This window comes from Vicugna pacos, chromosome 12, assembly GCF_048564905.1.
Source record: "Vicugna pacos chromosome 12, VicPac4, whole genome shotgun sequence".
NCBI lineage: Eukaryota > Metazoa > Chordata > Mammalia > Artiodactyla > Camelidae > Vicugna > Vicugna pacos.
This window is the reverse complement of record NC_132998.1, coordinates 34,310,700-34,328,080: the sequence shown is the minus strand read 5'-3', so window position 1 is coordinate 34,328,080 and position 17,381 is coordinate 34,310,700. Positions and strand designations below refer to the sequence as shown.

Below are 17,381 nucleotides of genomic sequence, written 5' to 3'. Positions count from 1 at the left end.
ATTTTATCATATCCTCAAATAAAGTAATGGTGAGGGTGCATAAATATTGTTTTCTCATTTTAGCTCCCAAAGTGTGTTGGCTAATTTTGTGTGCTAAGCTTTGGGGTTTTAGGCATGAAAGACAGCTTCCCAGACACCCAGCGTGGAGCCTGAAACACCTGCTTCCCCCTCCCTATTTTGGAGGACTTTGATAGTGAGCTTAACAGCTGCTGTTTGAAGGGAAAATGAGAATTTTGAGGATACAGATAATCTTCACTGATATATTTAAAAAAACCAAATGATAAATTTTCCATTTATGGCTATAGATATACAAACTATAAGCTTAAATGAATCTTTATGAATTTATATAAACAGATTGATTATTAAATATCCTATTAGGATTATTAATCTTTATATTACTTACCATTCAGCCCCACTAATAAGGAAGACTACCTATATAACATTCCATATGATTAGAAGGTGGTGATTTCTAGGAAGTACTAAGTTTTATAAAATGTGACTCTTTCTACAATGTAATGTACCTTCAATTGATTTTACTGTATATTTTCTTTTTAGTGGGTTTATCTTCTGTGGCAGATAAATGAGATAATTCACTGCTGTAAAATGGAAGACATTGACATTGTGACGGTGGCAGAGGTCACATTACGATTAAGTGAAATATTGGAGTCTTTAGGAAACCCACGAAGAAAATTTAAAAAATCTCTAGGTAAAATACTGAATGAAAAAATAATGAGATATGGATATATAAGTATAAATTGTAATACAGGATAACTTCTGTTCATGGAAACTAGGCATTTCAGTATTGTGCTTTATTGATGATTTATAATCAAAGATAGAAATGATAGAAGTTCAACCAAGTTGATGTTAATAAAAGGTTGTATGCTGTATGGTTCGGTGGCAGATAAAATTCTGTCTTCTTGTCATGTGTATATTTCCCTTCTCCATTCCTCACGTCCACTTCCCCTTCTCTCTCCCTCCCCCGTTCTTCCTTTTTTTCTTTTCTCCTTTTATCCTACTTCCTCCTCTTCTGTGTCCCACTAGGGTGTACGCTTCTTGAAGGGAGAGAGCGTGTTCTGGTTACTGTCACATTCCCACACCCCCCCACACTGCCTGACACAGAGTAGGAGCTCAGATAAATGTTTGTTGAATGGATAATGTCCTTCTGCCTTTTGTCTCCTTTTTCAGTCTCTCCTCTCTTCTGATTCCCTCCTTTGAAAATTATTCTTTTTTCTTCATGTATTCTGTATCTTTTCTTCTCTTCCCCTTTGTTCTCATCTTCTTCTTTTTGCCCTCATTTCCCACTCACTCTCCTCCTCTCCCTGTCCCAACCCTTTCCTGCCATTATCCTCTTCTCCTTCTCTCTGAGGACCTCCTTGTGCTCTGACCTCCTCATTCTTTCTTCTGCCTGTGGGTGAACCCCTTACTATCTGGCTCACTAGGTAACTCATATATAGAAAATGAGCTGGGGGTGTCCTTGTGGGTGTCTACTGTCCTTTTTCACCCCACTTACAGAGTGTGTATGACATCTGAGGGACTTGGTAATAACCTAATTATTATTATAATTGTTTTCCCAGAGATTCATTCATCTGGCCCTGCCTATTCTCGGTTGTTGAATGCAGGCTTGCAGGTGGAATTTGAGAGCCATGGTTCTCAAACTTTGACTGGTATCAGTACCACTTGGGAACTTCTTCAGCATGCAAGGCCCAGGCCTATCTTACTCTACCAGCCTGGACCTTTCTAGTCTTCACTAGCTGACCAGGTGATTTTGATATACATCAAACTTTGAGGACTACTGGTTAGAGGTCTCTTGCTGTCTAACACATTCACTGGCCTGAAGTCATATTTTTTGACATGTCTTGTCTTAAAATGCTTTTTCCTTTTTAAAAAAAAGTATAATGCAGAATTTCAAATATAAAGTAGAGAGATAAAATAAGTCACTGCATACACATCTTCCAGTACCTGTAATTATGAACATTTTGCCAACCTTATTTCATCTCTCCCAGCAATACTTTCTTTTTTCCTGGAGTGTTTTAAAGCAGACATCATGTCATTTCACCAACAAATACCTCAGTGTGTGTGTGTGTTTGTGTGTGTGTGTGTATCGGTCTTCCTATCTATCTAACAGATAAGGATTGTTTTTCTTTTTATAAAACTACAGTGCTACTATTATACTTTATGAAATAAGCAAAAAAAAATTTCAGTGTCCCTAATTGTATTAAAATGTCTTAAGTTGGTTTGTTCCAATCAGGATTCAACAAACCCACACATCTTACTTTCTTACATGTTTCTTAAGTCTCCCTCTGTAATCTATAGCAGCCCCTTCTCTCCGTACTCCCCAAGAAATTGCGTCATCACCCTGTAGGATTTCCCACATTCATTTGGCTATTTGCATCCTTGTGGTGTTGATTAACTTGTTTCTCTACCTGGTAGTTAGATCTACCAGGTTGCTTGTATTCAAGTGATAAGTTTTCAAAAAATATTTTTTTTCTCTGCCTCCTCCTCCTTCTCCTCCTCCTCCTCCCCTGCCCCTTCTCCTCCTCCACCCTTATAATTATAATTATAATTGGCAAGAGTACTTCATGCATACTCCCTATTTCATTGAATCAGGAGGCATACAATGCCTTGTTGTTCCACTTGTTATGATGTAAAGATTTATCAGACCTCCTTCCTAGGTTGGTTTCCCCAGAAGTAGATTCTGAGACAAGGAGTTGGGGGTAGTAGTTTATTTGGGATACTGTCCGGGGAAGCAGGGTGGTGGGGTGAAACGTGACAGAGAAGGAGAGGAAGCCAAAACAAGGTACAGGAGGTTAATGAGAAGGCTGCTGTTGTGGATAAAGGGCTTATTCCCATGAGGGACCTGTAGGAGACTGTGTTGAACATGCCTCAGAGAATGGGGAGATTGGGGCATTTATACAACCTTTATCTGTCCCTGGCTGAACGCTAATGGAGGAATAGTGAGAAGCCAAAAGCCAGAGGGTGCTTCTACTTTCTAGCATTCCTTCTACATTTATTGCATTGATTTCTTAAACGAAACGCTTGCTTCATCAGTTGTTTGGTTACTCTGGTTATTTTTGATTATGTGGTAGACATTATATTTGCTAAATATTTTATACAAATAATTTGAAGTCTTAAGTGACCTATTCTTCCAGGGAAGATTTATGCTTGCTTTTACTGTCTGTATCAGGGCACTACTACTCTAGGATCTCGTCATTTCCATTTCCAGTTACACCTAAGTCCTAGGATACAGCTCCTTCTGGCTTTTCACCTTTGGTGAGCCCTGGGTACCAACCTCTGTTGCTTTAGCCCACCAAGGTTGTCAAAGCATCTTTCAGCATTTCAGCTTTCCTCTTCAGAACTGATGAATGTCTTCAGTGGGAGAAGTAACTTGAATGCCATTCTGTATTCCCTGGGCTCCTCTCCCAAGACCCTGGCTCAGTATTGGTGTTTTCATTATCTTCTTAGCTTGCAGATAAAAAAAAAAGTGTTTTTTTCCAGCTTTTCTAGCCAGGAGAATATTCCCAGATTATTTGTTACTGGAAGCAAAAGGCCCAATGATTACTTTTTTAAAAAAGTCTATTTCTTATTCAGTTTTTTGTTTTGTTTACTTGTTACTTCTGGAAGACTATTGTTATATGGTGTTTTTTACTCTTTAATTATAAATAGGCTAACTACAATTTATTGTACTGATTCTTTGTTAAAATGTTTCATTTCTGAAGAATTAACCAATATTGGAGGACAATCCATTTGTAAATTTGAAAACATCTACATTTATGTAATGAGGGATTGTCCCTGTTTAGATATGTAAATATTTATAACTTTTCCAACAATGTTATTCTCATTTATCTTATTGGCACATAAAACACAAAATATAAGTCATTCTTTTATGTTAATAATGATCATCTGCTTCAAGTTGTTTGTTAGTCTGTTTATTAAATAATACAATTAGAATTTCTTATTTAATAATTTTTAGACTAGGAAACTAGCATTGCTATATACAATTTTATTATTTATAGTCTTCTAATTCAAACCAGACTTCTGTGACATTTGTTTAAATTCATAAAGTTTCTACACTTTTATTTTCTGAATGCTTTTTAGTGGACTTTATGGAATATATAGAAAGACCAGTCTCTTTACCATAATATTACCTTGTTGATAATCAAGATTTTTGATTTGGTTTGTTGTATTATAAGATGCTTTTAAATTAACTTCTATAAAGACAGTGTAATTATTTGAAATAAATAATTTGCTATTTAGTCAACTTCTAATTGAATCATTTCTAAAATCATGGATATTTAAAAAGGTAACTAATTTAGCATGTTTTCTGTGGTTATGATTCACTGTTATATTTCCATTTTCCTTTCTCATCCTTCTGTTTTCTCTGGTCCTTCTTTTCCTTTGTTTCTTCCTCTCTCCTACTTTGTCTTTCCCCTCTTGCTATTTTTCTCTTCCTCTTCCTTCTTCTCTTCCCTCTGTCCCCCTCTCCTCTCCCTCTTCTCCCTTCCACCCTTCCTTCCATTCTTTCCTTTTTTATTAATTTTTTTTTTCAGATATACCTTTAAGAAAAGAGACTAGTGAATTGCTTGAGACTCCAAAAGGGAGTGTGGAAGTTCTTCCAATGTTAAAGGTATTGCAAAATATTTTAGAAAATACAGTTAAGAACACGAATTTTAATTTTCAAATAATATTAAATTTGTAAATGTATAATGGTTAATTATAGAAATAATTTTGTATATTTAGTATCTGACAAGTTATGATTTCTGTGTACATTGAGAACCATAGTGACATTTTTCTACCTTTTGCTTTTACTTTAGAAAAATCCAATCAGTTCCAAAAAAAGCTAGATAGAGTATCTTAAAAAGATTTATAGTTATATTACTGTATATATTTTGAATGTGTTGTGATTCATAGACTCATAGCAGAGATGTCCTACTCAGACAGACTAAATGTCTGCCTCTAACAGACTAAATGAGTTACTACCTGCATAAAATGCACTTGGAACAGTCCCCGGCATGTGGCAAGTTCTCAGTGAGTGTTAGCTTAAGAGAAGAAAGAGGACGAGGGGGGTAAACGGCCATTCCTCTTTTTGATTATGGTTTGCTTACTGTATTTGACTTATTTCTGTACATCATGGGTTGTGTTGATCTGTAGGTCTGAATGGTAGACTAGGGAACTGTCTCATATATGTGGTAAACATTCACTTATTCATCGGCAAGAACTAGAATAGCATTTTGCAATCTCTGTCCTGTGTGATGCTAGTACTACACTTCAGAGAAGGATGACAGGGTCGAGTAACCTTGGCTGATTTTGGATTAAACACAGCAGGTTCCTTACTATAAGACTTCTTAGAGGCATTAATTTTCTCATGAGCACTGTGGTTTTCCAAGAAGGAGATACATAATACCGTATGTTCTATTATTTGAGCATAAAACCCGTTTTACCTGCTTAGGACACTTGTGTTCATGGACTACAGTTGAAAACTATTTTTCTACAGAGGAAGCCAGTGATCTGTATTTTGGTTTGCCTAATTAATTAAAAACTGTAATTTTAAGTTATAAATTGTGTTAACATTAGAGGACATTTCAAGGTATAAAAAATTTTAAAAATGTTTAATTTCACTATATGGACCTAAAAATTATCATTTTGTATATTTTCTTCTAGACTTTTTTCACTTTTTTAAAGCATAGTAACAGTCTAATGTTCTTTTCTTAACATTATTTCAGCAGCCCTTTTCTTGTTGCTAAACATTAAGCCTCATCATTACTGTTTTCTTTGAAAAATTGATTTGAAATATATGACATAAAATTATAAAGAATATTATAGTGAAGACTTATTCCCCCATCACTCTTTAAGAAATGAAACATTACTAGTAGAGTTGAAACTTAACTCCTCTACTAGCCCCTCCTGATTATACTGCCTTTCCTCCTACCTGGGAGTAACTGTATAGAACTATACACAGTGACTGTAAATTCTAGGCATTTTAGTACTGTTATTGCATATGTGTGTATTTTTAAGCAATACAGTATTATTTTTAAATGGATATAAATAGTGTCATGCTGAGTGCATTCTTCTGCAGCTCACTTTTTAACCTCAGTATTTTGTTTGTGAGATTTACTCAAGTTGATCTGTGTAGCCATGGTGATCATTTTCACTGCTATGTCCAACTTGGTCAAGATTGCATAGTAAGCAGGTTTGAACTTAGGTGTTTCCTTCAAAATACAGGCGTTTAGCCACTGTGCTGACTCTTGATTTTTTAAAAAAGTGTCCTCAGGGTATTGTATAAAAATATTTCTCTAATACATAAAAAATGCAAGTCCTTAGAAACTGAGTACCAGTCAAAAGATATGAATGTACTGGGGGACCAGGGGAGCACTCTAAATTTACTTCCTTGAATGTAATGTTCATTTTCTAGCAGTAGATTTCAGGGAATGCAGTTTTTGAGTTCTTTACACTGCATTGTGTCTTCTGAAGAAAGATACAGTTGAGAAATCTTAAACTGGGGGCAGAGAATGTTGGACTGCATAAGAGATTGAGGAGGCATAATAGCTGTCTGCTAGTGGTTTTTCCAGGGATCACTTACAGTGCTTGCTAAATATGTAGCTTCCCATTTCCCTCTCTAGACTTACTGAATCATAATTTCAGGGATGAGGTTAAAAGTTTGTAATTCCAGGTATGTGCCTCTTAAAAATTCTCCAGGTCGATTCTTAAGGAAACTAGAATATAACAATTACTGGCTTAGTGAACTAGCACTTATTCTCTGAGTCTTCATAAGACTGGGCTAAGAATAGTAGTAGAAATACACAGGGCTAGATTTTGGCTTGGATAACAAATTTCTGGCAATTAGAGGCATTAAATGAGATAGATTTCTTAGAGGGTGACAATCAAGAAATTGAAGGCCATTTATGAACAATTGCTACTGTGTTTAAATTAGAAAAATGCACCCTGTCCTTGAGATGATTTATTACCATCTGCTAAGAAATTGTCGAAATAAACATAGAAGTCTATGATGACAGTGGTGTCAGTGGCACCCCCTAAAATTGCGCTATACACAACCTGCTCAGCTACAGTGGAGCACATGGTAGATGCAGCAGAGGTGATTCATTGGTAAGGTCTGAGGGCATAGCAGTTGGTGTTGGGAGACTTCAGAGTTGAATCCTGAGTCTAATATTGACTGTGTGATCTTGAATGAATTATTTCATCTGTTTGAATGTAAGTGTCCTCCCTCATCTGTAAAATTGTAACGGTAGTACCTAATTCTTCTGGTACTATTTAAGTTATACAGTTTAAGTGAGCTGTCAGTAGCGTTGTGGAAACCAATACCTGGCATGTGGTGAAAACTCAGTTTTTCTCTTATGTTTTACATAGGGCACTGAATCTCAGCCTAGAGTCTCAGATCTGTCTGAAGGGAAGTGAAGTGGGGAAAAAGACTGAGAATTTATTATAAGGAGAGTCCAAAATCCATATGCTCACCTAGTAGAGTCTGTAGGTGAAATAAATTATATATCTTGTCATATATACATGCAACCATTAAAAATATTTTTATATTTTGCAATTATATTAAAACCCTTGAAAGTTTTACTGAATACATGGCTATTTTCAAACAAATGGATTATAAAATTATAAAAATTAATAAGAATCTACTTCATTGGATTATAGTAATTAAAAAATTAACCCATATGAAGCATTTAGCCCAGTACCTGGAATATGTATTAATTAAATGTTAGCTGTGGTGATGACAGAGGTGATGGTGATAGTGATGATGATAATGATGATGACAGAATATGGGTGTGTGGGGAGGGTCTTTGAAATTTCTTAAGTTAAAAGATATCCTTAGTGACTTCTCTTTGTGGCAAAATGGAAAACTAAATGATGTGAAAACCCCCTTGCTTCAAAACACCTAGACATTTTGGACAGAATTGAACAGATATCCTCAAGAATACCTCAGAGCTCACAAGAGAGTAAGATAAATCCCAGGGGCCGAAATAGAAAGGGGAACTGAAAACCAGAATGGTAAATTTAGAAATGGATGCTGCAGTAGGTTGATGGGCTCAGGTACAAAGTAACTTAGGTTAACAGCCATCCAGGGACAAGAGATGAGCCTTAGGCACAAGAAAGATGGGGCTTGGAATTCAGGCTCTCTCATAAAGTTAGAACCTACAAAAGACTTATCTTAGGAGAAGATAGACTAGGAAAAAAATCTGCCTATTTAAATAGGGAGGTATCTCAGCTTAGGCACTGAGATGTGAAGTGGATGGGAGAAAGTCTCTCTTCTTAGTGAATTAGAGTTTGGACCTGCCATTGTGTAAGTTGGCTACACAGATTTATACTTGGGAAACTCCCTTAGCCTGTGATTCTTGAATGGAGATACACACCTATATGTATCTTGAATATACATGTAATAAAATTATGTATATTCCAGGGATGCAAAGATACTTTCACACTAGAAAAATCTATTACACAGTATATCACATTAGCAGATGAAAGGGGAAAAAATGACCACCTCATTTGATAAAGAAATGCAACAAAAGCATTTGAAAAAAATTAATTGTCTTTAAAAAAAAACTCTTTTAACAAATTAGGAATAGAAGGGATCTTCTATATCCCATAAAGGTTATCATCCAAAGATCTTTAATGACTGTTGCAGTAAAAATTAAAAACAGTCCCTTTGTACTGATGTAACAACTTAAAGGTACCTGTCATTCTTCTGTTGAACGTTTCCTAGGGGCCTTAGACAGATGTTAAAAAAAAAAAAAAGAAAAGCAGAAAAAAAGATACTAAGGACTGTAAAGGAAGTATCAGACTAGTGTAATATATTTTTAGTATCAGCAATCTAAACATCCATCAGTGGAAGAGTGGATAAGTAAATTGTGACAGTCCCCGGTGTAACATCGTTTCATCGTAGCCCTGAAGATGAACAAGGTAGAGTCAGCTTGGCACCACCACCATTTCCTTCTGTAGTCACCTTTGCACTGTAGGGGGAAACCTTGGAACTGCGTTTCCCACCATCTCATTTCCGTGTGGTTCTAGATTAGTCTTCCGATAAGCAGCATTGGCATGAATGCATTTGTAATGCAGTAGGAAAGAAAGAACTCTTATCTGCAGTGGTGGATGGAAGAAGTTAATTTACTAGCCCTGCTGAGCAAGCCCGTGCAATTCACTTGCTTCAGTGTAGTAGACACGTGAGGTTGTCAGCTGCCTCCTGGATTCTTAGATTCACAGAGTCTTTTGCGTGTAGTAAAATTGTCAGCTTTCTTGATCATTGCTCCCCCAGTGGTGATGGAAACCTCTAGTTCTGTGCATTAAATCCCTTTCTGCTTGGAATACCTAGAGTTGCTCTGTGTTCCTAACCAAACTGGCTGACACACTGAGTTGCACACAAAAGCAGAATGTTTCAGCGACATTTGGTTGAGTGAAAAAAAGTGAACCACAGAACTTTATGAGAGAAATAAAAGATAGGCAAAGCAATGTTGCGTATTGTTAATGGACACATGCTCATGCAGTAAAAGTTTAAAAACATGCAAAAGAATGGTAAAAACCAAATTCAAGGACAGTGGCTACCTCTAGGGGCAGAAAAAGGAGTGTCATTGTGAACAGTTATACAGGGGGTTTCAGTGATTGGAATATATGTGTTTGCTTTATTTCCTAAAATTTCTCTGAAGAAAATATGAAAACTGAGAATGCTTGAACAAAGCTAGATGCTCTTTGTGTTATTCTCTGTGTTTGCGTCTATGGGAAGAATTACAATGAAGAGCCATTTAGTTTTTGAAAATCATAATATAGACCATTGGGCTTGATAGCCTCTAAGTCTAAACTTTCAGCCCTGAGATTCTGAGATTTAAAAAAAATTAACTTTCAAAATAAAGTATGAGAAAACAACAAATTATTTGAGTTATATTTTTAGCATTTACCTATATATTTGATATGATCAGAATTTTGAAAACTGTAAAAGGAAGATGTACACATGTTTGTGAAAAGTTTAATTTATATTTGAAAAAATGATTAACTGTATTTTTTACTTCACCTTTATTAATACTACTCCACATTTAATAAAAAATAGTAAGAAATATGACATTGTTGATCTTGGATAGGCCATTTAAATTTTGTTATTTGGTTTTGAATTATTGTTAAAAGAAGTTTGGAAGTGTCGTATATGAGTTGCTCTTAAGTTTTATTTTTCTGTTTTATTTTAAAAATTACTTTAGAAAAAACCTGAGGAACAGTTATTTTTGGCCTATGAACTTCTTGACAAAGCGATTGGTGGAATAAATTTGAATTGCATGATAGCTGCTTTGCCAAATGGAACATCAGTGATTGACCATTGCTATACCACGGTGAGAATGAGAAACTCTGACATTAGATTTAAATTCTACTTAACTAGGAAGAGGGCTGGCCTTTGCAGGTGGGTAGGTAAAGCACGATTTGTGATAGCTTCCCTCTTATAGGCCAGAAATATATTCCCCCTTTTCAGGAGAAATCACAGAGGGTGAGGAGTCTTTGAATGTGTCATTGAAGAGAACACTGGTGAATTTTGAAAAGCAGATTTATTAGTGTGTAAGCCAGATTGCAGAGAGTTAAGAAGTGAGCAGAACAGAATAGCTAAGAGTAAAATGATAACCTGAGTGATAATAGGATAGAGCTATTTTTAGTATGTTTTGATAACTATATTCTTTTAAAATTTTTACTCCAATTCTACTAAAGCACACCCACTATGCAGATGGAGACATCTGCAAACCAGTCACACCAAACAGTTTCATAATGGATTTGCATCTTGAACTAATTCAAGCCCAACACCGAATAGCTGTCGTGCTTCTTGACCACTTGCAAGGTAATAGTCCTCAAAGCAAATAACTTGTTCTAAATTAATTTTAAGACAAGTTCAAATACAGAATCAATTTAATTGGTAAATGATGTTCTTATTGACTGGATGTTTTCCAGATAAATTTTTTTAACTTCTCTTATTAATATGAATAGATGTCTTTCATTATTTCTTTATACCTTGTATAGCAAATCAGTAAGTATCTAAAAAATTTAATTGTTTGAGTTGTAGTAAATTATTGATATTTTGTTGATTCAGTTAAGCAAATATTGATGGAGTGGCTACCAAGATCTAGGAAACATATAGCCTTGCCTCTAATTTTGAGCTTCCTAGATAAGTAAGCCAGCTCTAACAGCCGAGGTCAATAAATGCAGAAGTGGGCTCAGAGTGTTTGCTGTGGGTACACAGAAGAAGAGAAGAATCTGTAACAGAAAAGAAAGTCAGGGGTGGCTTTTGAGAAGAGGTGATTGTTGACCAGAAAGATAGAAAATATCTTTATGAAGAAGATTGAAAAGGAGACAGACATTTTGGATGGAGAAAGTAGTCCTTAGCTAGGTCGAAGCCAAAAATCATCCAATGAAGTTGAAGAATGGCTGGAATCCTCTTAACAGCTGCAATAAAGAGCACACGTTGGGGATTGACACTGATAAGCCTAGAGAGGTGGATCACAGATCTTGAAGGGCTAAGGGGTTTATGTTTTATCCTGGAAGCTACTGAAAAACTTTGAAAGATCTCTCTGACAGTAGTGTCAGAGAACAGGTGACTTGAATCTAAGTTGTTTTTACCTCATTACTAGGTAAAGAGGTCAAAACATTAAAAAAAACAACTGATACCAATAGTAATACCAGTGTGCTTAGAGATAACAGTTACTCAAGTTTAAGACTTGACACAGTAGATCTAAAAACTCTTCAGTTTGAGGTTAAATTTTGATAAAACCAAGTTACTCCTGGCGTGACTGTATAGTCAGTATTCATTTAACTACCACTTCCCCGTTTTAAACTACTGAGTAACTATAAAATGTAACCGAATGTTCTAGCCTAACATGACTTCTGACCTCTAACACATTCAGATGTCAGATCATATATACATCTAAATATATTTAATCACATGCTGGTTAATTAATTTTTTGAGTGCAAACATTTTCCGTGCAGCTTTTTAAAAATATAATTGACATATAACATTGTGTAAGTTTAAGGTGTACAGCGTATAGATTTGATACACTAATATATTGCAAAAGGACTACTATCACAGTGTTACCTAATACCTCTATCAGGTTCCATCAGGACCATTTCTTTTTTGTGATGAGAACATTTAAGATTTAGTCGCTTAGCAACTAACAAGTATACACTACAGTATTATTAACTATGATCCATGCTGTACATTAGATCCCCAGAACTTACTCACCTCATATAAATCTTATTTTAAAGATTTACACTGTTAAAAAACATTTCTCAAAGGAAACAATTGGAGGGAAGCAAATAATTAAAATTTATCTATGTTATATAAATTAAAAAACTTTATGAACTTTTTCTAATAGATAAATGAGGTTATTTAGGATAATAACCTTGACCATTCTTTAGTTTGAAGAGATTTGGATCAGAAATGTATTTCAAAATGTGAATGGCATTTATGTGTCAGGTTTTCTTAAAAAAAAAGCCCATAATTCTCACTTTGTAGCTGTATTATTTTCTTTTTAAAGAAGTAGGATCTGTTCACTTTTAAAGGTACTAAATAGTTCATTATCTAATTGTCATCCATAAGTCTTTGAAAGCCAAATGATCCTCTGAGTTTTTATCAGAGACCACTTAAAATATTGATGGTAGACTTGAGCTCAGATTTATGGAATTAGTTATTATTCCTTCTCAGTATCTGAGCCTGCTTGATGTTTTTCTCTGCTTTGTTGAACTGCCACCCTAATACAGATGATCACTTTTTTCCTCCTGTCATTCTTCATTCTTCACTCTTACAGGCTGCTGTCTGACTGATGTTGCCTAAATCCTGCTTTTGTCATTCTTGTTCAAGAACTTTACAGTGGTTGCCTGTTGATGACTATGGCATTCAATATGACTCCTGTATTGGGCATTCAGAGTTTTCTTGCAGTCTCATTCTTCTTGTCTCTGATGATTATAATCACGAGAGTTATCACTTAATTAGCATTTACAATACCCTAAATACTGAGAGAATGATGCATTATTTTCTGCTTTGTGCTGCTATCTCCATTCAGATAAATTTCGTTATCCTTTGCCATTAAAGAAACCTTATATCCTTTAATGTGTCTATTGGCATCTTTTCATCATTCAGTCATCTTCCCATGGTGACTCACGTGCATTAGCACAAATAATTAAACCTTAATAAAAGGGGTTTATTGTAAGGTTACTATAGGTACCTCACATAATTTTAAGGACAGAAACAAAATATTGCCAGTTCTCTTGAGAACCAGACCTGGAAAATGAAGAATCAGTATAATATTCTCCATCTCACTGGATCAACATACCTTCATCCTCTTCTTCCTCATCCTCTTACTTCTTTCCTTGACCACAGTGATGGTCAGTCCAATTTGCACACCAGAATCTCTCACTGCCCACAATCAACTGGCAATGAGTTGTGTGTTAGGTAAAAATCTTGAGAGAGCCTCTGACTTTATCAGCCACAGCTAGAAGAGAATGAAGGTCTTCAGGTGGTACCCAGAGCTCTTGTAGGGATTATGGATGAAGCAATTTAAAAAAATTTATGAGAAGAGAAAGTGAACAAAGTTAGTTGGAACCTATTTATCAACCTTCAAAATGATTTTATTTAAGATGAAGTAGAAAATCAAATGTTTTTATATTTTGAAAATTCTTGATGTCCACAGGTATGCTGGGGCAATAAAAGAAAATTTGACAGTAAAACTGCATTATAATACATTTGTTTGAATTTTTATCTATTGATGAAAAAAGATGTATGGTAGAGGAAGCAGTTTTTTGTTTTTTGGTTTTTCTTACAAACAGTTGCTCTTTAGTGTTTAGAAAATATTTCCTTTCCTGGACACAAACATAATTCTAATGGCAATCTTTTTCTTCCTGTTCTTCCTCTTCTTATTCTTCTCCTTTTTCAGTTTTGCAGACTCCAACTGTTAGCAAAAATATACCTACCAGAGGTCCAGAAAAGCTGAAAAAATCTGGAAGCCCTGATTGTTTTACAGGTAATTAGAATTTGGATAAACTGTCTTTCTACATTTTTTTCCCATTTTTCAGTTTTATTAGGTCAGATTGTTACAGTTTGATTGTACACATACAATGAATCTCATGTAAATACATGCACGCATTTTTTTTAATTTACACATACATGCTGTTCATTGTTTCTAGGAACATTTAGAGCTTTAGCTTTTTAAACTTACATAGTTATCAAAGGAATAAAGCCAACCATAAAATAAGAATTAATTCAAAAAGATACATATACCCTGCCGTTAACAGCAACACTGTTTATAATTGCCAAGATATGGAAGCATCCTAAATGCACATCAATAGATGAATGGATAAATAAGATGCAGCATATATATGTAATGGAACATAACTCACCCATAAGAAAGAAGGATATTTTGCCATTTGCAGCCCTTCATTCACTTTTTTTTCCACTTCAAAAATCAGAATTTTATAACTGACATAAACATTTCCATTGCATCAAAAAGAACAAAATACCTAGAAATAAACTTAGCCAAGGAGATTACCTATACTCTGAAAACTGTAAAACACTGATGAAGGAAATTGAAGATGATACAAAGAAATAGAAAGATATCTTGTACTCTTGGATTGGAAGAATCAACATTATCAAAATGGTTGTACTACCCAAAGCAATAAACTGTCTCTCCACATTTTTTTAAAGGTAGTTTTTATGTTGCCTTTTTGGTAAAATGCTTATTTGCTTTTACAGAGTTAAGTGTAATGAATAAAATAAGGAAGAATAAACTATCCAAAGCAATTTACTTGATGCAAAAAGCTCTTCTAACGTTTGAGAAAGATGCAGCCTGTACATCTTCACATAAGTTCTTGACGGTAACGATACAGCTTTCCTTCTTTTAGTCCTAATATGCAGTCCCTATTAAAAATGGATGGTTTGTTTCCCTTTGCAAAAAATAACGTGTTACCCTTAACATTAGATTAGAATTTCAGATTCGCCATGTCTAGTCTTCTCTTTGTGAAGTGAAACAGTTCTAAATAGGAAAACTAATCTGTATCTCCAGTCCTGAACTCTCCTGAAATGAGAGATTCTCTCTCTGCAGGGGAAGTGGAATAAAATCAGAAGGATTCAAAATGAGGTAAATGGTAGAATGGGACACAGTGCCAGTATAATGCATTCTTTACTGTGAAACTAAAATCCTTAAAGTCTGTTAGCTAAGGTACCTTCTCCCAGGTGGATAGTACTAATTTATGGACCAGTTGCCTTGTTGCTCTTGTCTCTCTCTGGGCTGGAAATTGTTCTGTCTTCTTACTGATTCATTATGTGTTGATTTTAGAGCTTAAATTCCCGAGGGGGGTCACATTTCAAGTTGTGGGATCTTTTTTATTTTTGCCCCATCTGTCACGTAAGTTTGATTGTGTTGGCTGAATGAACGGTACATGATGAAGCAGAGAATACAAGTAGCTTGACTGATAAGGGAAAGAAAAGAGTAGGTCAGAGCTAGGGGGAGGATGCAGAGCTTAAGAAGAGTTTGACATAGAGTGGAGTGGTTAATAGAAGAGGAGAGGGGATGAGACTGAACGCACATAGAAAGCAATTCATGTTCAGTGGCGCTCAGGCTGTAGAGCAGACACCTCATCCTCTGATGGAGAAGTGAAGGAGGAGCAGGCAGAGGTAGATTGAAGTATGTCGGTGTGGAGGCAGAGAGCTGAGTTGATGCCTTCTTGTCTCAATCATCTGATAAAGTAGGAAGCAAGGAAATCTGCCCACAATGAAGAGTAAGGTCATATAGTCCGACTGAGAAGAGAGAAGGTGACTGGAGAGTGGAGAGAGTGATGGATGAGGGAGCTGACTGTAGGTTAAAGGACTGGCCAGCATCCTGAGGTAGCTGAAGACCATGGATTTTTAGGAGGCCCCATCTGCATGGTGGTATGATACTATCCTGGTGTGGTATTCTTAATAGCTGCGACAGCAGAATATTTGTGATAATAGAGATTTATACCAGGCTAGATTTTAAAAAATGGAAGTATAGGTTTAAACTTCATAATGGAAAATGGGTGCAGGTTGAGTAGGGAAGGAAGTGACACCATCCAGGCCTTTAAAGACTTGGTGACTGTGAGGTGTCAAGAGATTGGGCATCTCTATGAGGTCAGGGACCAGAAAACCAGAATCTGAGAGCTAAAAGGATAGGTGTTTGAAGCCAGAGAGTAGAATATTAGAATTTAAGATTCTGATGTGTAGCACTTCCTGATCATAAGTTCATCACTTCATACATACAACAGATGTTTTTGAGTGCCTGTGATCCATTCAGCAAATATTTATTGCAGGTTGACTGTGTGCCTGGTATTACAATGAATACAAGGGATAAAAACAAATGAACACAAATCCTTTATTTATTCAATAAGTATTGCTGGATTGCTTTCTCTTTGTGGTCTCTGCCTTCAAGATAAATCCAGTCTATAGGAACGTAGAGAGTAGGTGATTATGAGTCAGTGTCATAAGGGCTTTAATCGCAAGAATGCCAGGGGAATCCATCAAGGGAGTACCTAACCCAACAGTGGGGAATGTTTGAGGAACCATCCAGAAATGGTGACGCGAAGCTGAATACTGAAAGACAGGCAGGAGTAACTAGAGAAAGACAAAGGTGGAAAGTACATTCCAGGCAGAGAGAACAACATGTGCAAAGGTCCTGAGGCTAGAAAGGTCACAGAGTGCTTATAGTCCTAGAGGTCATTTGGTGTGACAGATGCTTAGATGCAATGGCAAAGGGTCGAGGATGGTGTCCAGAGAGGATGGCATGAGGTGAGACTAGAGAGGAAGTAGAATCTGGTTCATAAGAAGTCTAAGGACTTTGGATGGATAGATGCTATCAAAGTTCAAAGTGGGGAAGTCTGTCCTGGCAGTGTTTGGGAAGAGCCTCATTGCATTTGAACTCGAGCATTTGAATGGAGGAATTTGATGATGGTGTTAGATAATCTCAGCTGACAAAGGCAGGTGGTGTCTGATCTTTGATGAAAGACTTCTGGGTTGTATTCAGATCCATTTTCTCAGCAGATGCTTCAGTGGCCACTCCTGACTGCCTAGTGCTTGGAGGACATTGGCACTTCAGTCCTTCTTCTATGGCAAATAAAACTTTTCTTTCTTTTAGAACTGTTTCTCTCAGGATTCATCTTATGGCCTCCCAGAGCCTGGAGAGACTCAAGCCTCTGGGATTTTCCCTTTTGTTTTATTATGAGCCAATCTTTTCTCTGTAGTCATAATATACCCAGTCCCCTACTACATCTCTATCGTCCTACCACTGTGACTGGAAACACACTGGAGATGTGGGGAGTCTGAAGTTTTCCTGTTCTTCTTCTCATGTATCCTTTCCTTCTGTTCCTTAAGTGAAACTGTTTTAACCTAAGAAAAATTA

General features: G+C 36.0%; 1 protein-coding gene across 7 annotated transcripts in view; it reads left to right on the top strand.

The window, feature by feature from the left end:
* CFAP54 (cilia and flagella associated protein 54) overlaps window positions 1–17,381 on the top strand; it is a 247,555-nt gene that overhangs the window by 43,360 nt on the left and 186,814 nt on the right. For all 7 annotated transcript variants that reach the window (XR_012078525.1, XR_012078523.1, XR_012078522.1 and 4 more), the window contains 6 exons: window positions 556–706; window positions 4,548–4,624; window positions 10,200–10,328; window positions 10,696–10,822; window positions 13,908–13,994; window positions 14,723–14,844. Coding sequence is in view for 3 of the 7 variants with exons in the window: in XM_072973225.1 (XP_072829326.1) it covers window positions 556–706; window positions 4,548–4,624; window positions 10,200–10,328; window positions 10,696–10,822; window positions 13,908–13,994; window positions 14,723–14,844 (693 nt within the window). In the remaining 4 variants the exon portion in view is untranslated. The remainder of the gene's footprint in view (window positions 1–555; window positions 707–4,547; window positions 4,625–10,199; window positions 10,329–10,695; window positions 10,823–13,907; window positions 13,995–14,722; window positions 14,845–17,381) is intronic.